The following is a 24,987-nucleotide window of genomic DNA, read 5'->3' on the forward strand; positions in this document are numbered from 1 at the left end:
TTGTCTGACATTACAGATAATCTTTATTTTGAATTATACAACAGTACAAAATATGCAATATACATTTCTATACAAAACATTGCGGAACAATGCGCCTCTCGAGACAAGTTAGTGGTACACAACAGTTATAGTAATGGTTATTCAGCAAGAACAATGACCCCATGTAAATACAGAGGTGCAGTCTTATGTATTATATTGAACAAGCCTCGTGTTAGTCACTGCATTCTTATTATAATGTTCAGTACATGATAGAAGGAGTTTTCCAATGCGGCGTTTCACAATGGTCCCTTATAGTCAGCGTAGAGACTTTGGGCGCCGAGCGATGTCACGTAAGTGGTGTATATGGTGATACAGAGGCGTCTGTACAAAGTCCATCTCCATTCCATCCCGCTGTGTATTCTATTCATGTCCACGGCATGACACACAATATCTGATAGTCCAGTGCAATTCCAGGTAGGTTCGCCACCCAAGCATACATATACAAGACAACCCGATTTATATATGTTTATATATTTACACGTATTTATTGGAACATTCAGCCACACACAGAGTTCATGAACAGGTCTTCTCTCCCAGCATTTCCTGGTCCACAAGAAATAACGAGGTGCAGAGAGATCTATAGTAAGACCATTTCTTCAGAAGACGGACAAATATCACACCTACGGGTAGAGAAAAAAAAAAAAAGGTTTAGTGCCAAGTTCTAAGGAAACACAGTCCGACAGATATAACCGGAGGACACACGTTACCTTCTGTGTCTGGGGTGGAAGTTCATCTTCAGACGCCTCCTCCGGCACCGTTTCGGGGTGCTTGGCGGTCTGTGCGTCTTCACTCCACCCGCCCATAGGCTGCCTCGATAAATTAGAAGGGGCTCTCTGCACAGAACCAAAATCTGGGGAGAACAGGATTCATAATTATAAACCTTACAAATGAAAGGAGAGCAAGAAACAATGACCAAGTTACACAAGGATTTGCGCAAATTGCATTTCATGGAGCAGTGACTTCTGGGAGAAATCTCCATGGTTTGTGGTTTTACTTGCGTGCTTGGAATTATTGGGGGTTATATTGGCGGAACTTGGAGTCTCCTTCACTAGCTCTCGGTTATGCTGTATTCTCCTTCCTGAAGAACAGTTTTAGATGAGATGGTAGGTGAAACAAACCCAACAACCCAGATGCCATTGGATGCCGATTTTAGTGCTGGTGTAATTTGACTTTTTCTCTAGTCCGGCTACAAATAAGTGATGGTTCATGGTCCCAGCTACGACCACCTCGGTTAGCCATTTACCAATGGTGACTTCTAGTTTCCATTACCTAGGACCTTCACCCACACCAAGGGACACCAAGCGACTGGATCTAGGAATCCCCATTTAAAAACAATAACACCAACCAAGGACCACGGAGCCGAGACCCTGGCTCTTCACTCTTCTTTTTAGCTGGACTAGAAGAGCTCTCCAGAGCAGAAACCAGTCCCATAGACACCCGGGTTGTTGTTGTTTGTTTGGATTTCCCTTAGGATGTAAGCTCGTATGAGCAGGGCCCACCTTCCTTTCTGTCTCCATACCTGTTCTTCCGCTCCGTCTCTACTGTATCTGCCTGGAGTTTCTGGAGTACTGGTACTGTGTGTTTATTGTTCTGTACTGTCTTACCCTGTATAGTCTACTGTTCGTACTGGGTACGGCGCTGCGGAAACCTTGTGGCGCCTTACAAATAAACGATAATAATAATAATAATTTCGCTTCCATAGATCATTCCATCTAACACTTCCCTTTTAGTAAATCTCACATACAGCAATCAATTACCCTTATAGAATATCTCCAGTCATTACAATGACATTTTATTTCTAACCTGACATTTTCCACATTTCTGCACACATAAGGAATAGACAAACACACAGACAAGACACGACTTAAGAGGTTTACAATCTAGAACAATGCTGACCAAGCTTTTGCTAGGAAGGGTCAAAGCACGCTCTATACCAGCTTTACCAAATCCAAATAAAAATAAGTCATTATATTGGCCTCAGGATAACAGAAGCCATGGTTGCCTTCATCAGGCTTAATGAACACAGGTTGTACAGCCCGGACTTAGGTTAAGGATGCAGCAAGAGACAGTTGGGTCCTTAAAAATTGGGACGGTATAAAAAAAAAAAAAAAAAAAAAAAAAGAAAATATGGGTGGCACTAATGCGAGTGGATGAACAGCATAGGGCAGAGCCGTAACTTACAATTTTAGTGCCTGGGGCGAGAAAGAAAAATCCCACCCCCATAGCCCTCAATTTTAACCAAATAAAGCCAACATATTCAATAACTATGCCCCCCTTCAGCGTTGCGCCCTGGGCGGTCGCCCCCTATCGCACAGCTCTAGTTATGGCTCTGGCATACGGTCCCCTATTGGTCAGAGCATGTCAAAGCCACTTTGAAGTAGTAGACTCTGGTCATGTGCCCCCTGGTGGCAGCACAAGACAACTAATCAGTAAGGGCAGTGGTCTGTTATTGAATCACTATGTTTGTCAGGGCTTTAGAGGGCCCAGTTTCTGCATGAATACCGGGCCTGTTGTTTTTTGCTGAATGATGCAGATCTTACAGGACGCATACCTGTACTGGCACTGAACCTATGAGCACTGATTGGGGGCACCCTGTCTTCCCGCAGCAGTGCGCCCGGGGAGGGGCAGCTGGCAGAGGAAGGTATGTTGGATGTAGTGTTGATCAGTCCTTCTCCCTGGACGCTCTCTGCGCTCTCATCGCTCTCCTGTCTGTGCCATATGTGGCGGCCTGGTGCCATACGGTTGTGCTGCTGATGTAACTGTCAGAGAGAGAGAAGAAACAGTCTGTGTAGGACGACATCTAACTGTTGTTATATTGTAACTGGCTAAATCAGTCCGCACCATTCAACACATGGGAGGGGCAAACGACAAATCAGACAGGGTCGTATTCCCAAACAGACTCAAAGACAACGGACTTTACATTATACAAGATATAATGTGGTGGATATTCTAAATAAAAGCAATGGAAACGTTGTCTTGTTGTTAAGTTTGTCCTTTGGCGACATAACGACGTAGAACACGGATCACATTCTCCGGCCTCTTAGGCTGCTGAGCAACAAGTGGGCGTGTCTTAGTTAACGCCACACAGACTACACGGAATTTAGTCTTATTTTGTTTTTTAAATATTTTTTTCCGACCATAAGATGTATAATATAAATTGTAATAAATTGTCCTGAAAGGAACAGAATAAATATATAAGAAAAAGTTATTTTTCTCAAGGAGGGCAAAGAACATTTACATTTCCTAAAGAAAAACATAAATGAACATCGTGTTAAATTGCAGAGGTCACGGCCGAAGGTACCTATGTACCTAACTGTACATACAACTTAAAAACGACAAAGAATTTTTATTATTTAAAAATGCATTTTTTGCCTTCTTAAAAGACCGTTTTAGAGATGACAGTAACTGACCACTTAACCCACCAAATCATTGTCATCTGCAGAGTGTAGAAATGATGGGAAATCTTTCGACAAGTTCTCTTTTTCTAATTTGAGCATATTAAACCATTTCCTCTGTAACATCTTAGGAACTTGCCCTGTTAAATTTAAACAAAGCTATTTTGCGGCAGCCAGAGAACTAGAGAAATAAAGTGTTCAGTAAATGAGGTCGCCCGTGGGCCACGGATGAGATCTGGATTTTGCGGGTACTCACTTCATGTATGTACACGGCGTGTAGGCTCATCTCCATGGAGGCGTATTCAGACAGAGGACCGCTGGTCATCGGCCCCTCCCACAAACTGCTCCCGAAACTGCCACTCCGGAATTCAATACTACAAAAGAGATCCAATCACCGGCTTAGTTTACACAGAATAGTTTTATAAATAAGAATAAAAGGAGTGTAAATTAGTTAAATACTGGATGTTTTTTCATATTTTACGTTTTAGGTTTTATTTTCACAGGGGTTGGGGTTGGACCTGATCTGCAATCAAAACTTAATCAACAACAGACACATCCACTTTTACACAAATGTTTTCTCACCCGCTCTGATTTGCGGTCATGTGACCGGCCTGCTGCGGCGATAAGGAGCGGAGAGCAGAAGCCACTTCAGACACGGCGGAGACGTGCGGTGAGCACAGGACATCTGTGTGTGGCGGGATCCCCCCTCCTGGAGACATTCCCGGGAACATGTTAACCGCCAGACTGTGGGGCTAAAATACAGAAACACGGTGCACAAAGAGTCTCCAAAAGTACGCAGGAGAGCTAGTGCTCACAGGGAACAGAGTCATAACCCTAACATCGACATTTTTACATACTAACATTGATAGAAAAATCCGCTGTTCGGTGCTACTCTTGAGATTCCACCAAAGCTTTGTTAATTAGTAAAGTATTATCTCCCCTTTTCATTACAGGCAGCTGAAGCTCCTCCATCATTTGGACTAACAGAATATGATGCAGCTCAAACAATAGAGATTGCAGTCATTTGAGTTACTGTTACATCACCTGCCCTGCCCCCAGGTTTGAATGAACCAATCCACACAGTACTACAGAGAAAGTCTGACAAGCTGTCAGTAACACTGTGTCTGCTATGGCAATGAAGCACCTCCCTCCTAATATGGTAACCTGCTGCAGAGAAGCAAAGGAGTTTTCACAGTTACAAAAATGAAATGTAAATCTGTCCACTGAAACTTGTCTTGTTCAAAGTATCAAAAATGTCCAGATTTTCCACTAGTGCTGAAAACAGAGTGCCCACTCGCCAGATTAAATTACAAACCATGGTTAAATATTAAGCAGTTAATTCCAGTTTCAGTTCTATCTGCTGAGGGTGCTCAGAACTACTCTGAGCAAACAGCAGTTATTTCACTCACATAAGGGACCGAATTAGAGGCCTCCCAGCCATACAGCCTCCTCTGGCATCACTGGGGCTGCAGGCGTATGTGACATGTTCTTCAGTGATGTCACTCGTTCCTAGAGAACGGATTGGCTGCATCCTCAGCACTCTATAAATGCCGCCCTGTTATCAGACATTGTGCACAGTCTCACCTCACAGTCAGACTGCAGGGATAATCCGGAGCAATGCAGCGGATTCGCCAGCCCCGTGAGATTTTTGGGAGTTGTTCCTCCGCTGTCTTTCTGAACTCGCTCCCGTAGATGACTCAGGAAGGCTGAGCACTCTCTGGGGGGCTGCCACCGGGGGTTAGTTATGGCGAAATGCATTAGAGATAGCTCGGTCTTGCCATCTTCCGCCTGCTGGTAAACCGAAGCCTCAGTCTTGCCGGCTGACATCCACTGTACCAGAAGATGGATATACAATGAGTAATTAAACACCTTCAGGTAATCTTTATTACCCCAGTAGGAACATGAAGGGGTAAATATATCATCCTTTCGGTTCAGAAAATCTTCAATTTGTGGCGATTTTGCCGGCGGGATTTAAAACTGCAATTTTTTGGCCAAAACCCAGTTTTAAATTCCACCACCAAGATCGAGGAAAAGAAATCAGTGATTTTACAGAGCCCACGGATGATACATTTACCCTGAAGTCTGGTCCTCTTTACTAGAGGCTGAATCGTGTAACTTTTATGTCCATTTCATTACATTTGGGAATAAATCAGCCGTGCGCATTTATGAAACATTTACAGACATAATGGGACAAATCCCTTTGGCACAAATGAGGGTTATTTGATAAGAACAAGGTTGAGCGACTGCTATAGATCACCCCCGATCTAACGAGCTATAATAAGTGTAGACAATTAATGCTGTGTGTACTGTCTAATTACCGCAGGGTTGCCGTGCTGACGGACGTCCATTTGTGCAAACGAACAGGTGTCTCCAACACCCACCACCTCAACGGTGAAGTTTCTAAAAAAGTCGATGATCTCCAGCGATTTTGGACGGAGTCGGAATATCAGCACCAGGGGTGTCAGCAGTGGACTGAGCAGTTCCTCTAGAATGAAAACCTGCAGGGAGAGCGATGGGTCAACTGCAGACAGATAGGAAGAACGTAGATGCAGAATACAGAGGTCTGGCCTAGATCAGAGGTGTCACCCGGGAAGGGAGAGGACTATGACGGGTGCCAATTACCCAGATAATGTACAGTCACAATACAACCCCCCCACTACTTGCTAATGTATAAAGGGAGGGAAATCTGTTCCTCCTACTCCAAAACAGTCATTTAAAAGTTATGTTCTGCAATATTAAGGGCAGCACTGTGGCTCAGTGGTTAGCACTTCTGCCTCACAGCACTGGGGTCATGAGTTCAATTCCCAACCATGGCCTTATCTGTGTGGAGTTTGTATGTTCTCCCTGTGTTTGAGTGGGTTTCCTCCCACACTCCAAAAACATACTGGTAGGTTAATTGGCTGCTAACAAATTGACCCTAGTCTCTCCCTCTCTGTCTGTCTGTGTCTGTATGTGTATGTTAGGGAGTTTAGACCGTAAGCCCCAATGGGGCAGGGACTGATGTGAATGAGTTCTCTGTACAGCGCTGTGGAATTAGTGGCAATATATAAATAGCCGATGATGACACATGACGGCTAGGAGAAAAGCATGAATATCAGATTTTGATAGCTTAGATTTTGTCCTGCTTATATTCTTATAGCCAGGAAAATTATTTCGGGGAGGGTGTAGTACCTTCTTACAGCCTGTAGTTGTGCTGTGGCGCATAGATAAATACACATGACCCACAGGAGGTGTAATACTTACTGCTTTGTACTGGAACAGCTGAGAAAACTCCCCCCGGGTCTCTGCCCGGTGAGCGCTGCGCTGCCAGTGGTCGGGCATGTAGTGAATATGAGCCAGAATCACCCTTAGTAGCTGCTCTGGGCAGAAAACCAGGTGCTGATCCGGAATAAACGACCTAAAGAACACAAAACACCAACTCCTATTAGGTTTCCCCCATGAACTAAAACGTGTCTGTTATGTTACAGCTCACAGATCCCCAGCACATCAACCCAAGGAAAACATATTTTTTATTCTTCGTGCCAAATAAATAAACATCCCCTTTACCGATTATCTAAGGTTATTGATGAAACCAGTAGCATGCAGTGCCCTCTTAGGCCTCTAGAGAGTGCTGCATTCTTACTGAACATCAATAATTTAGCAAAGTCTACAGACATAGATACAGCAACAGAAACAGCCTATGCAAATGCTATATAAAGTTGACGTATACAATTTGCTACCTAGAGACAATGTTTATAGTATATTATAAAAAGAGGATTTTTGTGCTTACCGTAAAATCCATTTCTCTGATTCCATTTGGGGGACACTGCTTCACCCCGAGAGCGGGGGCTTGTTGAAGTTTACAACTTAGTTTACAATTATTTGAATTAGAAGCTCTTTTCAATGACAGAGGCTGACCACAGCAAGCCCCGGCTCAGCTTGGATACGTCAGCTGGAAAAACAATGTACAACGGTGCCAGTAGCACTGCTGACTGTTTTAATATGAAAAAATTAAATAATTCAAGTTTTACTGCTGCCATAGGCAGCTCAGAGAAAAAGTGCCCTACTCCAGGGCACTTCCATTGGCTGGCCATTGGAAGGATTTAAACAGGGAGGAGCTTCGAATTCAAAACATTTTAAACCAAGTGTGCCTACTCCAACGAGCCCTGTATAACCCAAGGTGAAGCAAATCCCCAAATAGGAAGACAGAAAAAGTACATCTTAAAGACGACCTTTTAAGTCAGTAAAGACACTTATGCACAGATATTTATCACGATACATTTAAAGAGCCTTCATGGGTATATTGGCTCAATCCACAAAACTGTTCGTAGGGGACAGATGCTCTTTAAATCACAAGTCACCCTATGCTGCTCACAGATATTCTGTGTGCTGACCTGCAGATAGTCACGACAACCCCCAGAAGTGTGACCGCACTCAACACGTGCTCCACGGCAAGAACGTCCTCGTCGTAGACGGTGAGTGCTATCAGCACCGCCAGCACGGAGCCAGCCAGGAACCCCAGGTGCTTGGCAGCCACAGCCAGGAGCGGGGAGAGGAAACAGTTCATGTATTTGCTGGCCGGCTTGTACGCCCGGCTCAGTCTTGCCTGTAGCTGGTGATCCAGCTCGTTGAAGTGTCGTAGATAGCAGCGGCCGTACAGAGACCAGCATCGGGCTCCGAGACTGCCAGGCTCCCGGCGTAGCACCTCTGTGTAGCTGAAGAAGGCATATAGGATCTGCCAGACAAGTACAAGTGGGCAAAGCACCAGGTTGGCAAGGCCTATCCAGAGGATGCGCTGAGACAGCTTCTCAGCCAGCTCCAGGCGCACCCCGGCTCGCTTGTACTCAGGTTTTAAACTCCACTCGTTCTGGAAGAGGCATCCAGGGCCCCAGAAGAATATAAGCTGGAAGTTGTACTTGAGGCCACGGGTGTAGAACACGGTGTTGCCCAGCAGGGGGAGCCTGTGTTGTAGTGGAAGCAGATTCTTATTGATCATGGCCACCATGTAGTTCTTAAAGCGCAGGATCCTGTGAGACACGTCCAACTCGGACAATTCTTTCTTATGGACGCAGATCTGGTGCTCCTTCTGGATTTGGACAATTCTGCTCTGTACCTCCTCCCAAGTGTAATAGGGGAGATCTGCCTGCAGGATGGAGGAGGATTAGCGGGAGTTAAGGACTGCATTATAATAGCCGTATGCTAGAACAGACTTAGGTGGCCTCTAGCTGTTGTGGAACTACAAGTCCTAGTGGCATTTAGTGCACAAACAGACCAATTTAAGGCTTTGTTATCATTTAAAAGTAACCTTTTCCAAGTAAATATAGAACAGCTTCTCAGGGCCTAGCAACCAATCAGATGTTAGCTTTAATTTTCTAAACTGTATTCAAAAAATGAAAGCAATAATATGATTGGCTGCTAGTGGGTACAGCACATCTGTACAGAAGTGGATGGCGTTTGTCTATTAGATGCACATTGAAGTCTTTGTTGCAAATAAGAATGACCTATGGGGATGTGTATGTAGTAATAGTGTCTGGTACACACCATAGGGATACGCAGAGCTTGGATGTAGAAGTTGTAGATCTCCCAATAGCAGCAAACGTTGTATATAAACTTGATCAGTCTGTGAACCCAGAAGACGCCGGCAATGACCAGGAGGGAGGTGAGAAACCAGTTCTCCTGTATGCTGTGCCGGGGGAAGAGGAAATGTTGTAGACACGTTAAAGAATTGCAAATAATATAGTAATCATTTTATGTTCATGGTGGATTGTACGTACCCTCCCGTCTGACGATAAGAGTCTACGGACCACCCAATACCAGGACATCACAGGTAGAACATGACACCACTTACCGGGCTCTACAGACCCCCGGAGGCAGGAAGGCATCGGGCAGTGTTACTTTGTTATTCTCGCTCTGACTGTGGTTCACCAGTTTGTTTGCAAACAGGATGTCATAGTCCACACAGCTCACCAGGAAGGTGGTGAAACTGACAACGAAGATGAACTGTCTGCACGGTACGATGAAAGGGGGAGATTACAAACGGGTATGTTTCATGACAAAGGTAAATAAACAATTTAGGATTATTTTAAAGTATCCCTAAAATCTCCTCTATACTTAGTTAAATGAAGCACGTCTGTTAAACTCTGGGGGCAAAAAAGTAAAAAAGTGAAGGTGTTGCCAAAACAACCAATCAGATTGTAGTGGTCATGTATGGAGTAGTTTCTAGAAAATAACTAGCATCTGATTGGTTGCTATGGACAACACCTCTAATTATCGTTTTTTAGAAGGATTGATCCATCTACCCCTGGAAGCTGGAAGTTTTGCTTTATCCTGCATGTGATAGACTAGAATAGGTCACACGGGCTTCGCAGGAGAGGTACTAATGTCTTTGAAGGTCTCTGCATTTTCCTTTTTGAACCTTTACTCAACCTAGTGGCACAACTGTAATCACAATAGGCTGAACATCTTGAACATCTGTGACCTTTACCATCTTCTATAACCGCCCTTTAGATAAAGGTTTATGCTTTGAACTAGTGTTTTATTACACAAGTATGCATACCAGTTAGGTTTACTGCTGTTCTAAATAAAAAGAGATAACAACTACAAGATGCTACTAACGGACTCACAGCAACTCGAAGATCTCTCCAATCAGCATACAGGTGAATCCGTTCTTCTGGTGTAAGTTGTACACCTGTAGTGTCTGGTTAAGGAATGTTCTTTGGCACTGTTAAACTATATCACACTAGTGTGCAAGGAATGTAAGATGCCATTTGTCCCAATAGATGATATTGCTCATCAACATGATTATGATAGTTGGCAGCATTTAATAATTGTCAGATTCCATATTTGTACTGATCAATGTGATCTGAAGAATGAGGCTCCAAGTTTCAGACTATTACAGGGATATATTTCCGTTTAATCTAAACCCCTTACATTCTTAGGTATAAAATTCTGCATCTCACTCCTGAAATCACTGCAGGTACGCTATACATTACCCTCCTTTTAATGAACTATAAATAAGTGTGGTCTTATAAATGTGTCATGCATGCATCATTCAAGAGCTTTTGGCTTCCTACAAACCCCCCCCCCCCCCCACTCTCCCTGTATATGACTCCACCAATCCTCACAGTGCATTTCCGATGAGCAAGTCTGCCAAGCTGTTAGTCACTCTGTGTCTGCTCTTAGAAAAATACCTCTCATCTAACACGGCAACCTGTTGAAAAGTGAAAGACTGCATTGTGGAGATAATTAATAGCAAACACTCTAGTTATTACATGCATATTATTCAGCTCCGTAATAAACAGCCTTTCAGAAATAGTACAGCCAATATATGACATTAATATCTCTTTAAAGTACTAAGCATTTCCTGTAGTGTCTGTTAGTTGGTTATTACAGTTTATGTAAAGGGTTGACACAAATGAAAAAACATGAAAACGACCTGTCATAACTCAGTGTCTGATTACACTAACTGAAGACAATTTATAGGCCTCCACGTGTCGCTGAATTGGACCTAGATATTTCAGTGCATGAGCTGCTTATATAAAGACACATAAGGTACATTAAACACTTGAGTCATTAAGGAGAGTAAAACATAAAAAAGGGAGTAACTTTGCATCTGGGCAAAACCATGTTGCATTGGATGGGGAGGTAAATTTAAAATGCGGGGACAGATTTATAGTTAGGGTAGGGCATGTCCTAGATCAACTTTAAATGTCAGTGTAAAAATAAATCTATCAAGTATTTGTGTGCTACATGAAAAAACAGACAGTATTTAACTTATGTGCAAAATAATAAACTAATTTGCACCCCTTGCATTATAACATGGTTTGTCCCGGAGAACATATACTCCTCTTTTTGCCGTACTTTCCTTAATGACTCAGGGCCCTTGGACTCTTGTGTCTAGCGGCCTTCCCGGTTTATTGCTATAAGTATTTCATCCCTCTCTGACTTCGCCCAGTCCGCAGCATTCAAAGGATACGCGAGAAAAGAAGAGATCAAGATTCTCTATGTGATTCCACGGGGCTGGAGAGAAGAAAAGTCAGAGTATAATACGCTATAATACAGACATTACTAAACTACAACATGACTAATTCTGAGCATCTCATGTCACCATCATAATTTGCTTTCTGGATGGGGATGATCAGAGCGCTCAATCATAACACTACTTGTGGATAATTACCCAGAGATACATGCCATAAACCACTCTGTGTATAAGCTAATAATGCCAAGGGTGGCACAACGGCACTACCATTAGATGTGCTGGGGCCATGGGTTCTAGACCGAGCAGAGCACTGTGTCTGTGTGTTCTATGTTCTCTTCATGTCCGTGTGGGTTTCCTCCGGGTGCTCCGGTTTCCTCACACATGCAAACACACACTAATCGGTTATGTGCCTTCTGAATGATTAAACAATCTCTATAAAGTGCTGTAGAACATACTGGCGCTATATAAATAAAGGTTACTAATAATCTATTTCTCAAGGTTGCAGTAAAAGTTTTCAACACTTTGCTCTTAGCCTGGTTATTAGCTGGCAGGACTGGTTCATCAACACTAGTCATAATATCTACATCAGTGTTACCAGGCTCCAAAATTGGTAGCTTTTTGTTTTTTCATTTAAAAAAAAAATATGGAGTTATTGACTTCCATGTAATGGAGGTCATGTTAATGACGTCCTACTATGCGTATAAGAGGTAAACATATATTGCAGTTTGACTCATATACAGTGATGTCTCCAGTCCGGAGACTCCGAACCATTTATTTTTAATGCACACAGCGGTCTTCTGCTTAATAAATTAAAAGTAGGCAGAATATAAATAACAAAACCAGAAACACATTGCTAAAGTTCTACTTTTTATTTGTTTACCCTTCATCATCATAATCATCATCAGCAGCTATTTATATAGCACCACTAACTCCGCAGCGATATACAGAGAACTCACTCGCATCAGTCCCTGCCCCATTGGAGCTTATAGACACACACACACACACACACACGGGTCAATTAGATAGCAGCCAATTAACCTTCTAGTATGTTTTTGGCGTGTGGGAGGAAACCAGAGCACCCGGAGGAAACCCACGCAAACACTGGGAGAACATACAAACTCCACACCGACAAGGTCATTGCTGGGAATTGAACTCATGACCCCAGTGCTGTGAGGCAGAAGTGCTGACCACTACGCCACCATACTTCCCTTCCTAGCGAATAATGGCAATAAAATGCTTCTAGGGAGCTTGTCACAGAGGGGGGAGGAGATGGGAGTACTCACATTTACTTCCCTCAGGAACGTGCACCAAGAGATCATCCTCACCCAGAGGCGAGTCGGTATAAGAGGCCTCCAGCCTCTGGTACGGCGTGTCGAACACAGCCATCTCTCCACAGCCTCACCTCCAGGTATCAGCCTTCAAAATGGGGGAGCCACTGGAAGAGAGAGGACCAGGCGGAGACTTATACACATGGCCTATGCGGAGCGATTATATAATAACACTACATCATAGCATTACACAGACATAATGAGGAAACGTTACGGATTTCAAGTCTTGCTCAATCATGATTGATTATAATTTCACCACTAATTCATTGGTGTGGATGACTGACTACACTATAGATCAGTGTTGGCTAACCTGTGACACTCCAGGTGTTGTGAAACTACAAGTCCCAGCATACCCTTCCAGCAATAAGCTGCTATATATTGGCAAAGCATGCTGGGACTTGTAGTTTCACAACACCTGAAGTGTCACAGGTTAGCCAACACTGCTCTAGATGGTACTATACGCCAGACAAACTCTCCAAAAGGTTCCCTACGCCCACTCCTAACTGCTGGCAGAATCGTGGTCAGAAAGGTACGTTATACATAACTGGTGAACCGGTCCTCGCATAGATCCCTTGTGGAATATGCTCCTTTCTGTTATTAATTCCATTTCTGAGTGCCTATTATCGAAGGATCCCTGAACCTTCCACCTCTCCCACTCTATGCCTGAAGAGAGCGCTCGTTGTAATAAATTGATCTCATATTCTTGCGGCTATATCCCTTATAGCCAACCACTGGAAAAGTCCTGACCCCCCTGCAATGTCGGCTCTTAAAATCTATGTCTAGCATATTGTGGGCATGGACTGTATTACTTACTTTGTCCATGACAAACATCACAAATTTGACCTCGTCTGGGCTCCCTGGTACCTTAGGGAAAGTCGTAATTCCTAGCCCATGTCTGCCTGGCCCATCTTTCATGACTGTTCAGCCCTATTGCCGTTTGGGCCCTGAGCCGCCTCTGAATCCTTCATACGGGCACCGTGCATCTCGATTATATGTGGCAAGCGGCGTTATATTTGTTTCTTGTACATGTTGTTATATACAAATCTGCCAGTGTTTGGCATTTGCTACCATTTGCTTTTCATAATTGGTTTGTACCTGTCCATCTCCCCCACCTCATTTCTACCCACCCTCCCCTCCTGGCCCTTTGCCCCTTAGTTTACCTTTCCTTTATAAGTAAAGAAAAAAACTCTGAAGGAAACGATTTGGTTGTTTGTATTATGTCATTTATTTTTATGTTTTTGTTTGTTTCCTTTATAAAGAAAGTTTTCAAAGACTTAAAAAAAAAAAAAAAACCCCAAAAAACTATGGTGACTTTCTATTGTGTTCGTATATAAAACACGCAGAATAATAAAGTTCTGTGAGAAAAATGACTTCTATCCTAAATATAACATTATATAATATAAAGTACCACAGATACTCTTCCGTCTCTCAATCTCTATCCCCTTATGTTCATTTTCCTGTACAATATTTCTCTTTATTCCCCCAATTTTTTATTGAACTTATTTCACCTCAATGTATAATTCACAATAGTATCAAGTGTATGATATAATGTATCACATACTGTTGATTATAAGGATATTAAGGCTGTCTTAGAGTTCCGTTATCACGTCAAAAATAAATTAAAGTGATAATATGATCAGGAAAGTAAAACATTTATACTACTAAAAGTGAAAGAGAAAGAAAATAATCAATAGAAGTTGAATACAAGTCTTCAAAACAAAGAGAACAGACAGGAAATGATCAGTACTTACATACACACACAGACACCATAATGATTGGGGTCACAGAGGTTCATGAAACCTTTACAAAACTCCAGGTTTAGCTTCTCATTCTCTAAACATCATTAACTCTCAGTATAACTCTGAACAAGAAAATGATAAAGATTAATGTCACTCAATACTTGGATAGGTAAAGTAACAAAACGATAAACACACTGAGGACCCAAACAGTATCGCAAACACACATTAACAAACCAAAATAACAAAAACAAATTAACAAGTAACAACACGCAAAGAAATAAGCTATATAAAAGTTTAATTCTATTTAATAACAGACACATTTGTAGCTTGTCATTCCATGAATGTGTCTGGAAATCTGAAAACATTTATGGTTGCGTCTATATTATGTTATAGGGACACTGGAATGACTTTGGTCAGCCACAAACAAATACCGAATTAGAGATTATCAAATTGGATACAGAAACAACAAAAGTTTTTTTTTTACTAAATTTAACGGTTTTAGCTTAAAATTGAGGAAGTTAGTGATGAAATGTGAAGGTCCTTAAAGGAAATCGAACCTCAATTTTGTTCTTTGCTGAATTGTGCTGAATGTAGGATAAAGTGTATTTTAGTTTTAGGTTGTCTATGTTCAGGATATGAGCAACTGTGTCCCCCTCCTCATTACCGACATTATATTTTTAGGACTTGAGACTGTCATACATCACACACTAACAAGATTGACAGGTGGACTCTGTGATTATATTATGGGTTAATGAGACAAAGAACAACTTTTTACTTCCTAGCTGATCGTGTAGTGCAAATAGTTTAAACAGAAAAGGGGGAACAAGGGAGACCCCACACTGTCACAGGAGTCTTCTCAGAGCTACTTTTCATGAAATTAGTGCAACCCTAAAAATGGACAAGTTGGGCTACCAAATCTGTGGACTTTTGTTTGTTTCTTTTAGTGAACTCTGCTGCGACTACACATGGGTACGAAAGCCTTTATAGCAGAATTAAGGAAAGGGACAGCCTGTTTCGGGAAGGCAAATTTTGGGAGGTTGTCTCTTTTTTTTTTTTTTTTTTTTAACGGGGGTGGACAACATTTATTCTAAGTGGGTGACTACGGGAGTGAAAGGGGATAGGGAAGGTGCTACAGACTTTATTTTATTTTTATTTACCAATTAATTATATTTCAATTGTATTAAAATAATAAAAATAATATGTTGCTTTTGGACCCGTTCCAAGTGTCCTTTGCACCTCAGCATTGTGAAATAATGTGTATTACCAGCTGCCGTCACATTCCTATTACAAGTGACTTTATTATACGGACAGCCCCGGTTCCAGTCTGGCAGGGAGAGTACCAGACCACCGTCCATTCACAACATAAGATCCAGCACAACTGTAAGTATATCTGCCATGGTGCATACAGGAAGGGATTGCATACTACCTGAAAGTGCATTAACGGTGCTTAGAACCCTAAAGAATGAAACGGTTATCCAGCCAGGACCTCAGAAATGACAAATCCCTTTTATTCAGAAGTTGACTCCATATAACAGGATTTCCTTCTTCCCCAGACATACTCACCATGGGTGTCCTCCCATGTCAGTACATGTATGTTAGCTCCTCTCCCACGCCTGCTAACATGTCAGAGTGCAGCTTCTGGTGAAAATGAAACTTAGAAGTGATTGAGTCACACAGGCTGCACCCAGCCCCAGGCATCCACAATGCATTGTTAGCTGTCTAGTTACACACACAACATATGTCACAGTTCTATGATCAGACAATCTGATACCAGACAGTAATTACCATATAATGATCTATACAATATAGTGTATATTACAGAGCTATATCAGACATGTAATAATACTGTATACCATAGAATCAGCTAGTAGTCTCGGATCATTGAGTGTTAAAGTATTCCAAGACCTTGGAGAGCTGGGGCACGGAACATGGAATCCTGTCTTCCATCTAGTTGGAATAGTTTATTCATAATTACCTTTCAGTTTCCATACACATATACTAATACTACTACCTCCGCATATATATGCAATCTCTAAAAACACAGATATGCAATACAATACTATGCAAGAGAATAATTTGTTTTTATACCTACATAATAATATAGAAGTAGTATAGTGCAATTTGCAGCTCTCTAATAACAGACATTCATAACAGAACACAAATAATCATCATCATCATTTATTTATATAGCGCCAGCAAATTCCGTAGCGCTTTACAATTTATATGTTAGATATAAATATATATTATAATTTCAGTATTCATATCACGGTGGCCAACCATCTGTAAATTTACTGGCAGTCAGTAAAAACAAATAAATAAGTAAAATATAATTTTATATCTATATAAATCCTACTATCAAGATTACACTACACATAATATGCATCATATTACTGGTATGGGCCTGATATGTGTGCAGACTGTATTGTCCCCAATATCTGAGACCCATCCTCCTCTGTGTGTCTGAGCAGCTGATGTTTTGGTGCATTTTCAGATCACATAAACAATATGTCAGTAAATACTGGTGGCTGTCAGCAAATGTGCTGTTGTCTGTACACATGGTGTCAATGGCTCCGGCCAATCAGAGAAGGCCCATGATAAACAGCCGTGGCCCTTTCTCTCACGTTACCCGTTGGGTGTCCGCCTCTCACCCGCCTCCGTTACCCGGGGACTGTCTCCCACGGCCGCTCCTCTCTGCCACAGCCGCCTGGCCCTATCACTCCAGAGCGCTGACATGACAGCCAGCCAATCAGAACACGGCTATAGGCCGGCGGGGCTTGCCATTGTCCAATCACAATTAGGGCACGCAGATGGCTCACCAATGACGTCACAGTTGGGCGGAGTCCAGGGTTTATTTTGGGTCAGAGTGGAAGAAATGTTTCGCTGTTTATGTTAGAGGAAGGGCGGAAGTGACGTCAGATGGAGGAAGAGTAAGGGCGGAAGGGATGTTACATGAGGGACAGCAGGGACAACTGAGCTCCATGTGAGCAGCATGGAAGGGTGAGAAGCTTCTACTGTGTGCACATATGTGTGTTGCATGTGTCATATCTGTTTAAAGCAGGCTTAGGTAGCCTGATTATCTACAGCATGCCCAGTCAGCTAGAAACTGGCAGGGCATGCTGGGACTTGTAGTTCCACAACAGATGTCAACCCACAGGTTGCCCACTTCTGATGTAGAGAGTTTCTTAAACATTCCGTGGGTTGTGGTCTAGCACTTCTACCATATGCTGTTGTGTAAGGCTGACGATGTTCTCTTATTAGTGTGAATTCAATGTACTATTTTAACTTCTTGAGGGTAAAAGTTGCACACTTTATTTGAGTTTTTTGTTTGTTTTAAAAAGAACACCATTAGTTTGAATGAAATAATATTGACTGGATTATTGTAAATAGGAAACCAGTAGCAGCACATTATCACACTGAAAAGATGCTGGTTGGCCGGTATTGTTTTATAAACATAATCTTGTTATATATTTAACACTAAGACAATGGTCCGGTAAAGAGTTTCTATATGAAAATACAGTAATAGTCAGGTTGTACTTCTGCCATAACAACTGGAAATCATTCATTCTCGTTATATTCTCTTTTCAGGCCACCTGGAATGCAGACGTTCTGTCTGTTCGATTTGAGTCCAACTAGCGCCTTGTTGTCGGACCTTACTCTGAATAACCGCACGAACGCTAAAGATGACTTTACGGAAGAGAAAGCAAAACTTCCAGGTACAACTGCGCATAGCGACAAGACCACTGATATTATAAGTCACTAAAAGATCGTCATGGGAGAACACTCAAATTTTCTTTTCTCCTTCAGCTATAGGGGGACCTAAGTGGTGTGTTATGTTTCAACCATAGGAAGCAGAAAAAAACAAGAAATTACTTCTCCTCCGTTCTTTCCAAGTGTCCTGGCTAGGCGGTGGGCACGGGACTTCTTTTGCCTTGTGATATTTTTTTGGGTTTATTAGGGGCAGCCACTATCTGTAAACTAGTGTACCCTAATTTTAAATAGGTTTTACCTCATAAGGTTCTGTCACACGTGGTGACCATATTCACAGTGTCTTGGCATGTGACAGGACTCACAGCTTGCGCTATCTTTGTGCAGAATAGCACTTTGTGAAAGTGCCGCACAGAAGTCTAAGGACAAACTGTTCTGCTGAGTATAGTGACATTGTTACAGTAAAGGAAAACCAAATGGGGGACGATACACAATTGGACACATACTTACTCATTCTGATCCGTTAATGTCATGTATACACAAGTTTATGATGTCACAAACCAGATCTCCATCCTATCCAATCCATTCTGATATAATTGGATCGGGTTTTGATTGGACATCTAAATTGTCAGAACACTTCTGAACATGTATGTCCAGCTTAAGCGTTGTTAAGACTGACTGACAACTTATATTTTAGTGAATTGGGAAGGCATTTAATTTTGAGATCTCATACGTACTTGATGCATGCCTGCTAAAATCTCTAACTCAATAGCAGATTGGTTAGATGTCCTTTTAATTAAGGCTTATTTTTCTACCAGAAGGCAACAGAGAAAGGCTAGTGTCAATCATTAGAAAAACTTACTAATTGAAGTATGTAAAGAAAAAAGAAACCTGTTGTGTATAGTTTAAATGTGTAACGAAAAGGTAAAACTGAAAGTATAAAGATGTTTTGTACATAATCATATTTAGCAACAGTACAACTTGTTTTTCATAACCGATTTGTAATTTCCGATCTAGGAATAAATGATGGCAATGCCACGGTGCCCATCGTCCTGGAGATCTCTGATCGCATGAGCTGTTCTACCTGTCAGTGTGTGTTTGACAGCAGAGAGGAACAGGTAACTGACTTAGTTAGGGTCCATTTGGGCTGTACATGTTGGATGTCACTATTATAATCTTATGAAACGACTGACTACACATTCCACAAAGTGCACATAAGATGTGCTGTTTACGTCATGGTCACAGCAGTACAAACCAATGTTATCTATTTTTTTTTTGCCTTTTTTTAAACTTATAGAATGTATAATTCACTAAGGACTTATGTTGTCAGTAACTTTATATCAAATTACTCCTCATAGAACTAGGCATGCTAACTACAGAATTCATGGTTTGTATGTTACACATTTTTGACATAAAGATTAAAGGATCAGTATGGATCACCTGTGTTACATAAAGTCCCAGGGGTATATTTACTAAACTGCGGGTTTGAAAAAGTGGAGATGTTGCCTATAGCAACCAATCAGATTCTAGTTATCATTTATATAGAACATTCTACAAATTGACAGCTAGAATCTGATTGGTTGCTATAGGCAACAGCTCTACTTTTTCAAACCTGCAGTTTAGTAAATATACCCCATAGTGTAGAGCTGAAAATTGTATTTTTATGAACAATAACTTATTGGACTTTGCATAAATGTGTGGTTATAGCCAAGCTGGTCACTAATGTATATGGTTTGTGTGGTGTAATAGATAAGAGGTGAGCGACCTGTGGGTCAGGACCCCATTATTATCCCAGAATATTTTTTTTTTTCTTTCTTTGGGTGGGGAGGGGGTGCACCTGAAGTATACAATATATTCTGTAAGAACGGATTCTTTTGCGGTCCCAGAACATCGGCACACTGACACTAAGGGTCTTGGCAAACAATGTTCCGTAGCACTGAAATACAAGACTTCTTTATTGCACATTGCTTTGTCGATGGTTCAGTAATCTCTGTATTTTCTGCATTAAAGAAAGAACACTACACCCTGGACTGGCATCAGTTTAACTTGAAAAGGAGACTAAAAGGAGCAGGTGCATTAAGTGAGGAGGACTTCCAGGACCGGACACGGGCAGGTGAGGGAGGGGAGGGGAGGGGAGAAGGAGGGTGGGAGAGAGTCAGGCCATGAGCAGGTAAAGGGGAAGGTTAAGCCATTGGTAGGTAAGTGGTGGGAGGGTGACGGACAGGCCATGGGCAGGTGGGAGGGGAGTGTGGCGCAGGAGGGTGAAGGACAGGCTCTGGACCCTTCTTCTTTCTTCCAGGGGATGTTTCCAGCATCTCTGGCTCGGACTCTGAGAGCTCCGATGAAGAGGATTCGGGAACCTCTTCTGATCCGGGTGTAAATCCATCCCCCCTCCCTGGTCACCTCAGCCGCACACAGAAAGTCCTGTTCAGGAACAAGCAGGGTCAGCTGCTTTCTGTCTACCGCTGTGTGTTGGGGGCAACAAAGGTAAGTGCATGGTGATGCCCCAAATAGCAAATTTTTTCATTTATTTATTTTTACATATTTAATGGTAAATAATCCCAACTGCAAACAGTACAGTAATATCCTGTACACTTCCTGCACTTTACATGGGTGCATCTAAGTTATGCAGACACAGGACGTAATATACAGTTTGTGGATTCATGTTTCAGGATGGAGACTTGAATCCGGAGCAGCTGCTGAGCTGTATAAGGACTCTGCAGGAGCAGGCGGTGGTGGTGGTTCTCATGGCTGGTGGAGGACACTTTGCTGGAGCCGTTTATAAGGGGTAAGAAAATAAAGTCTGATTATGTCCTCTGGCTGAAGACTGTGACCCCTGCCTGATACGTTACTGTTCATTCAATGTATTGTGTGTTCCGCTCCATTCTGTCTCCCAATCCCAGGAAGGAGGTGATCAAGCACAAGACCTTCCATCGGTACACTGTGAGAGCCAAGAGAGGGACTTCTCAAGCCGTGCACGATGCTCAGAACCGCAGTCACATGGCCAAGTCCGCCGGAGCCGCTCTCAGACGATATAACCAGGTTGCTCTGATAACGGTGAGACACAGAATTAACTCAGCAATTCAGACGGAAATTCATGACACCGTAGATTTCTAAATAGGACACGTCGATCACTTTATAGAGGCTAAATAAAATAAAAATATATAAAATTCAACATTTCCATATTTTGTACAAGCATCTTATTAGTTGGGAGTACCATTGTCTTCCTTTACAAGAATAGCCAGATAGCGACACAATATATCTGTTCTCTAATTATGTGCTGTAAGAGAACTGTGAATATTTTTATCAGGAAGTAAAAAATAATATTTGCGTGACCTGTGATATTCATGTTGTGGAACGTGCCGTGTATCCCGACTCCCCAGGACATAAATCAGTTGTTGCAGAGCTGGACAGAGGACCTGGCAGCAGCTCGAGAAATCTTCCTGCGCGCTCCCCGGTCTGACAAGACCCTCTTCCTGAGTCGTAATTCACCCATTCCGCGGAAGGACCCTCGAGTCCACAGAATCCCCTTCACCACTAGGAGAGCCACGTTCCGAGAGGTGCAACGGGTACACACACAGCTCTTCACACTGGAGGTGTATGGTAAGCGGGGGGGGGAAGGGGGCGCTATCGTTGTGTTATCCCAGCTGTTCTCTCTTCCTCAAATCTAATGCAGAACCGAACTCTGAGAACATATTACAGATCACCTAATGTAATATGCGCTTTTTTCACCTTCTGTTGTGCACTTTCCATGTATAGAAAGAGTAACTTCCTGCCCATTGTTGTATACTGTACAGCCCTATTACAGCTTATGGGATCTCTTATCTGGAAACACTTTATCAGGAAGTTTAGATCAACCGGAAAGAAAACAAAGTACAGCAAATGTCCCTTATACAATAAATGATCATGCAGCGCCTCCAATAGCTTTCACTGTGAGGAGCTCTGCTAAACGCTTTAATGAGCAGGGGAATAACGGCAGTTTGGGGAAAGATGGGGCTTTTTTAAATTGTAATTTAGTATATTTAAGGTACGGTGCTCTAAATTAAATTGAACGGAAATTCCTTTATCCGGAAGAACCAAAGTTCCAAGTATCCGGGATAATCGATTGTTACCCGTGTTGTGTGTCTTTGATCTTTCATGGCGTCACCTGGAACGGTTTACTACATGTTGCTTATTCGTGACCTGTTATTGAACACAGAAAGGGGTACGGCAGTGTCTGGGATCACGAGGACACGAGAGAAAACTGTAAAGTCTAGAAAATCTGTACGGACAGAGACCAAGGAGGAGACAGCTGGTAAATCTAATATACATTAATACCCTAATGTATAACAATGTATTATCTATAAGAAGAGTAATGTAAGAATGGTAAGGGGAAAAAAAACAAAAAACGTTTGCCCTTTGCGTCAGATGCACCCGAGCTATCTGAAGAGGAGGTCCCCCTGGCGGAGGAATATGTGGAAGAAGAGCTGACACTCAGCACTCTGCACCTTCGGGAATATGAGCTGTACCCGAAAAGGAAAAGGAAAAAGAAGACGAAAAAAATTGGATCAGGTAAAAAAAAAAAATATTTTAAAAAAATAGGGAAAAAACGAAACAGAAAAAAGATAAGTAATGAGAAGTCTGGTTCCATTAATGATGCGTTTTCTTTGCATTTTATCATTGGCTGCAAATTTAAATAGATCATTGTACAAATACCTACTTTATTTACAACATGATATTAAAATATAGCTCGTATTGATGAGGGGTACTCTCCGTAACGATAGAGGGCACACTTGTTTTGACTGTAACATATTTTAACGTTCTGCGACTCTCTCTTGATCTTGAATGGTTTATTCTCAGTGAATTGATCTGATTTTGTGAAGTATGTATGTTGTCTGTCACAGGGTCTGTTCATGGTCAGGACATAATTGGACCCGATTCCGCATCTTTGAGGTTAATAGAGGAGCCTAGTGATGACCATCCAACCTGTCCGGGAACTGACAGCACTGTATCCATGCTGGAAGGTAAGAATGTCCCTGATCGAAGTATCTTGTATGATATTGAGTATTCCGTGTTACATAGTATCTTCCTTTACAGCCGCCAATACAGGACAATGACTTGTGTGTACAGAAAGGACATTCCTCTATAGCTTTCTATCTTGCGACAGATGTTCTTTGTCTAGTGATGGATGCGACTAACGTCCTACATTGTTTAGGTGATGATCTGTGCCGGATGCGCAACTCCTTGTTCACATGCTGCAAGACGGGCGACTCTGAGACGGCGAAGCAGATCTTGCTGCACTTACTCCCCAGCTCTGCAACACAGACCCTGCCGACAGGAACCCCGGACACGGAGGTGCTGAGCAGACTGGTGAACGAGCGTCTGCCGGTAGAGCAACGCACGCTGCTGCATGTGGCCGCGTTGGCGGGGCACGGAGAGATGGCGTGTCTGCTAATGGAAGCTGGCTGGGATCCTGCACTCAGGTAATGCAGCTGCTGAGTCCCAAATGGAATTTAGGTATTTATCTGCTGAGGTGGGTGGCCGGGTAGAGCTGAGCGAATTTGGGGGGGGGGGGGGGGACCACACACGGTGTAAGATCGTCCCATTTACTTTAGCAGAATACTATAAAGCAATGACGACTTTTACAATTACATCAAGCCCACAAAAGTTCTGCAGCATTAAGGTAAACCTTTCCCAAGTTATCTAATCTGAATTCTATACAGTTCATTATATGATGGTAAATGCACTTTGCTGCTTGTTTTCTACACAAATTTCTACACCCTGCATCGAATTGTATGACTAAACTGTAATGTGGAGAATTTGGGGACTCTCTCTGTATTATCCCTGCAGTGTATGGACTCGCCAGTCTGCGGGAAGTGATCGTAAATCGGAGCTATTCCATATGTTGATTTTAGCCATCAATATATCCCAGTTACGCAGTCTGCAGCGGATTAAACTTGTAATTATCTCATCCAGGGACTCCGCGGCGCGGACCCCGTATTCCTTATCTGCCGACAAACGCACCAGGAACAGCTTCCGCAAGTACCGTGAGGATAATCCCGACAGATTCAACTATAGCAAATCCCAGGTGGGGCCGAGATGTGTTACTTTCTCACTGCTCTTAAATTGACCCTGGTAACGGTGCACAACTTGCTTTTATGAACATCGATTAGATTTAAGATATGTATTTACATTTTATCATAATCAAGGGGCTACTCTCGTCAAATTGATACATAGCTTATTTGTACAGAAGTCTCAAGACCATATAGTTCTCTATTATCTGTGAAAGTTTATATGTTTACTGCTTGGTGTAGGATGAAATGTCCCTACGCGATAGACCTGGGGGTAAATGTATCAAGCTGAGAGTTTTCCGGCAGGTTTGAAAAGTGGAGATGTTGCCTATAGCAACCAATCAGATTCTAGTTTATTACATTCTACAAAATGATAGCTAGAATCTGATTGATTGCTATAGGCAACATCTCCACTCTTCCAAACCTGCAGCTTGATACATTTACCTCTCGAATAGATGGCTGGATCACTGAACATTTCCATACTGAAGTACTACGGAAAGCGCCAGATCCAGGACATCACTCCCCCAACTGGGAGCCAGTAAATGTTCTGCATTTATTCCAGAATTTGTAGGAAAGAATTTAATACATTTATTTGGGTTAATTTGAAAACAGGACAGGCTTATGCAGTCACCTGAACAAGGTTTTACAGAGTTCCTAAAATGTTGACACCCTGGGTAGTCCTCTCGTTGCGCTTAACAGAAGCCTCAAACTTAGAGGAGCAGATTGCACTTTTATAAGTTCAGGGCTGAGGAACCATCACATACCCTTGTGGGT

General features: G+C 42.4%; 2 protein-coding genes across 6 annotated transcripts in view; one reads left to right on the plus strand and one right to left on the minus strand.

Annotated features, from left to right (window-relative positions):
• ATG9A (autophagy related 9A) lies at positions 1–17,195 on the minus strand. 4 transcript variants are annotated; one of them, XM_075180991.1, is made up of 17 exons: positions 17,085–17,195; positions 16,022–16,093; positions 14,471–14,580; positions 12,675–12,826; positions 11,389–11,432; positions 10,037–10,101; positions 9,262–9,417; positions 8,955–9,096; positions 7,808–8,556; positions 6,678–6,831; positions 5,753–5,932; positions 5,019–5,264; positions 4,017–4,186; positions 3,691–3,808; positions 2,591–2,798; positions 747–889; positions 1–659 (listed from the first exon to the last, which is right to left on the minus strand). In XM_075180991.1, the coding sequence occupies exons 4-17, from the start codon at positions 12,775–12,777 to the stop codon at positions 654–656; spliced, it is 2,484 nt and encodes an 827-aa protein (XP_075037092.1). In that variant the 5' UTR covers positions 12,778–12,826; positions 14,471–14,580; positions 16,022–16,093; positions 17,085–17,195; the 3' UTR covers positions 1–653. The 4 variants fall into 4 exon arrangements, with proteins under 4 accessions (XP_075037092.1, XP_075037091.1, XP_075037093.1 ...); XM_075180990.1 differs by having other exon boundaries at positions 16,022–16,096; XM_075180992.1 differs by having other exon boundaries at positions 16,022–16,096; positions 17,080–17,195.
• ANKZF1 (ankyrin repeat and zinc finger peptidyl tRNA hydrolase 1) overlaps positions 15,665–24,987 on the plus strand; it is a 13,485-nt gene continuing 4,162 nt past the window's right edge. Inside the window, exons 1-13 of one of the 2 annotated variants that reach the window (XM_075180995.1) lie at positions 15,665–15,838; positions 18,044–18,171; positions 19,181–19,281; positions 20,174–20,276; positions 20,463–20,650; positions 20,836–20,951; positions 21,067–21,220; positions 21,547–21,766; positions 22,362–22,457; positions 22,571–22,714; positions 23,047–23,166; positions 23,358–23,625; positions 24,119–24,230. In XM_075180995.1, coding sequence (XP_075037096.1) covers positions 18,054–18,171; positions 19,181–19,281; positions 20,174–20,276; positions 20,463–20,650; positions 20,836–20,951; positions 21,067–21,220; positions 21,547–21,766; positions 22,362–22,457; positions 22,571–22,714; positions 23,047–23,166; positions 23,358–23,625; positions 24,119–24,230 — 1,740 coding nt within the window. In that variant the 5' untranslated portion in view covers positions 15,665–15,838; positions 18,044–18,053. Of the gene's footprint in view, positions 15,839–17,358; positions 17,456–18,043; positions 18,172–19,180; positions 19,282–20,173; positions 20,277–20,462; positions 20,651–20,835; positions 20,952–21,066; positions 21,221–21,546; positions 21,767–22,361; positions 22,458–22,570; positions 22,715–23,046; positions 23,167–23,357; positions 23,626–24,118; positions 24,231–24,987 lie in introns of those variants that run through there. The other variant, XM_075180994.1, reaches the window with a different exon arrangement.

Source organism: Mixophyes fleayi, chromosome 7 (genome assembly GCF_038048845.1).
Source record: "Mixophyes fleayi isolate aMixFle1 chromosome 7, aMixFle1.hap1, whole genome shotgun sequence".
In the NCBI taxonomy this organism is placed as follows: Eukaryota; Metazoa; Chordata; class Amphibia; order Anura; family Limnodynastidae; genus Mixophyes; species Mixophyes fleayi.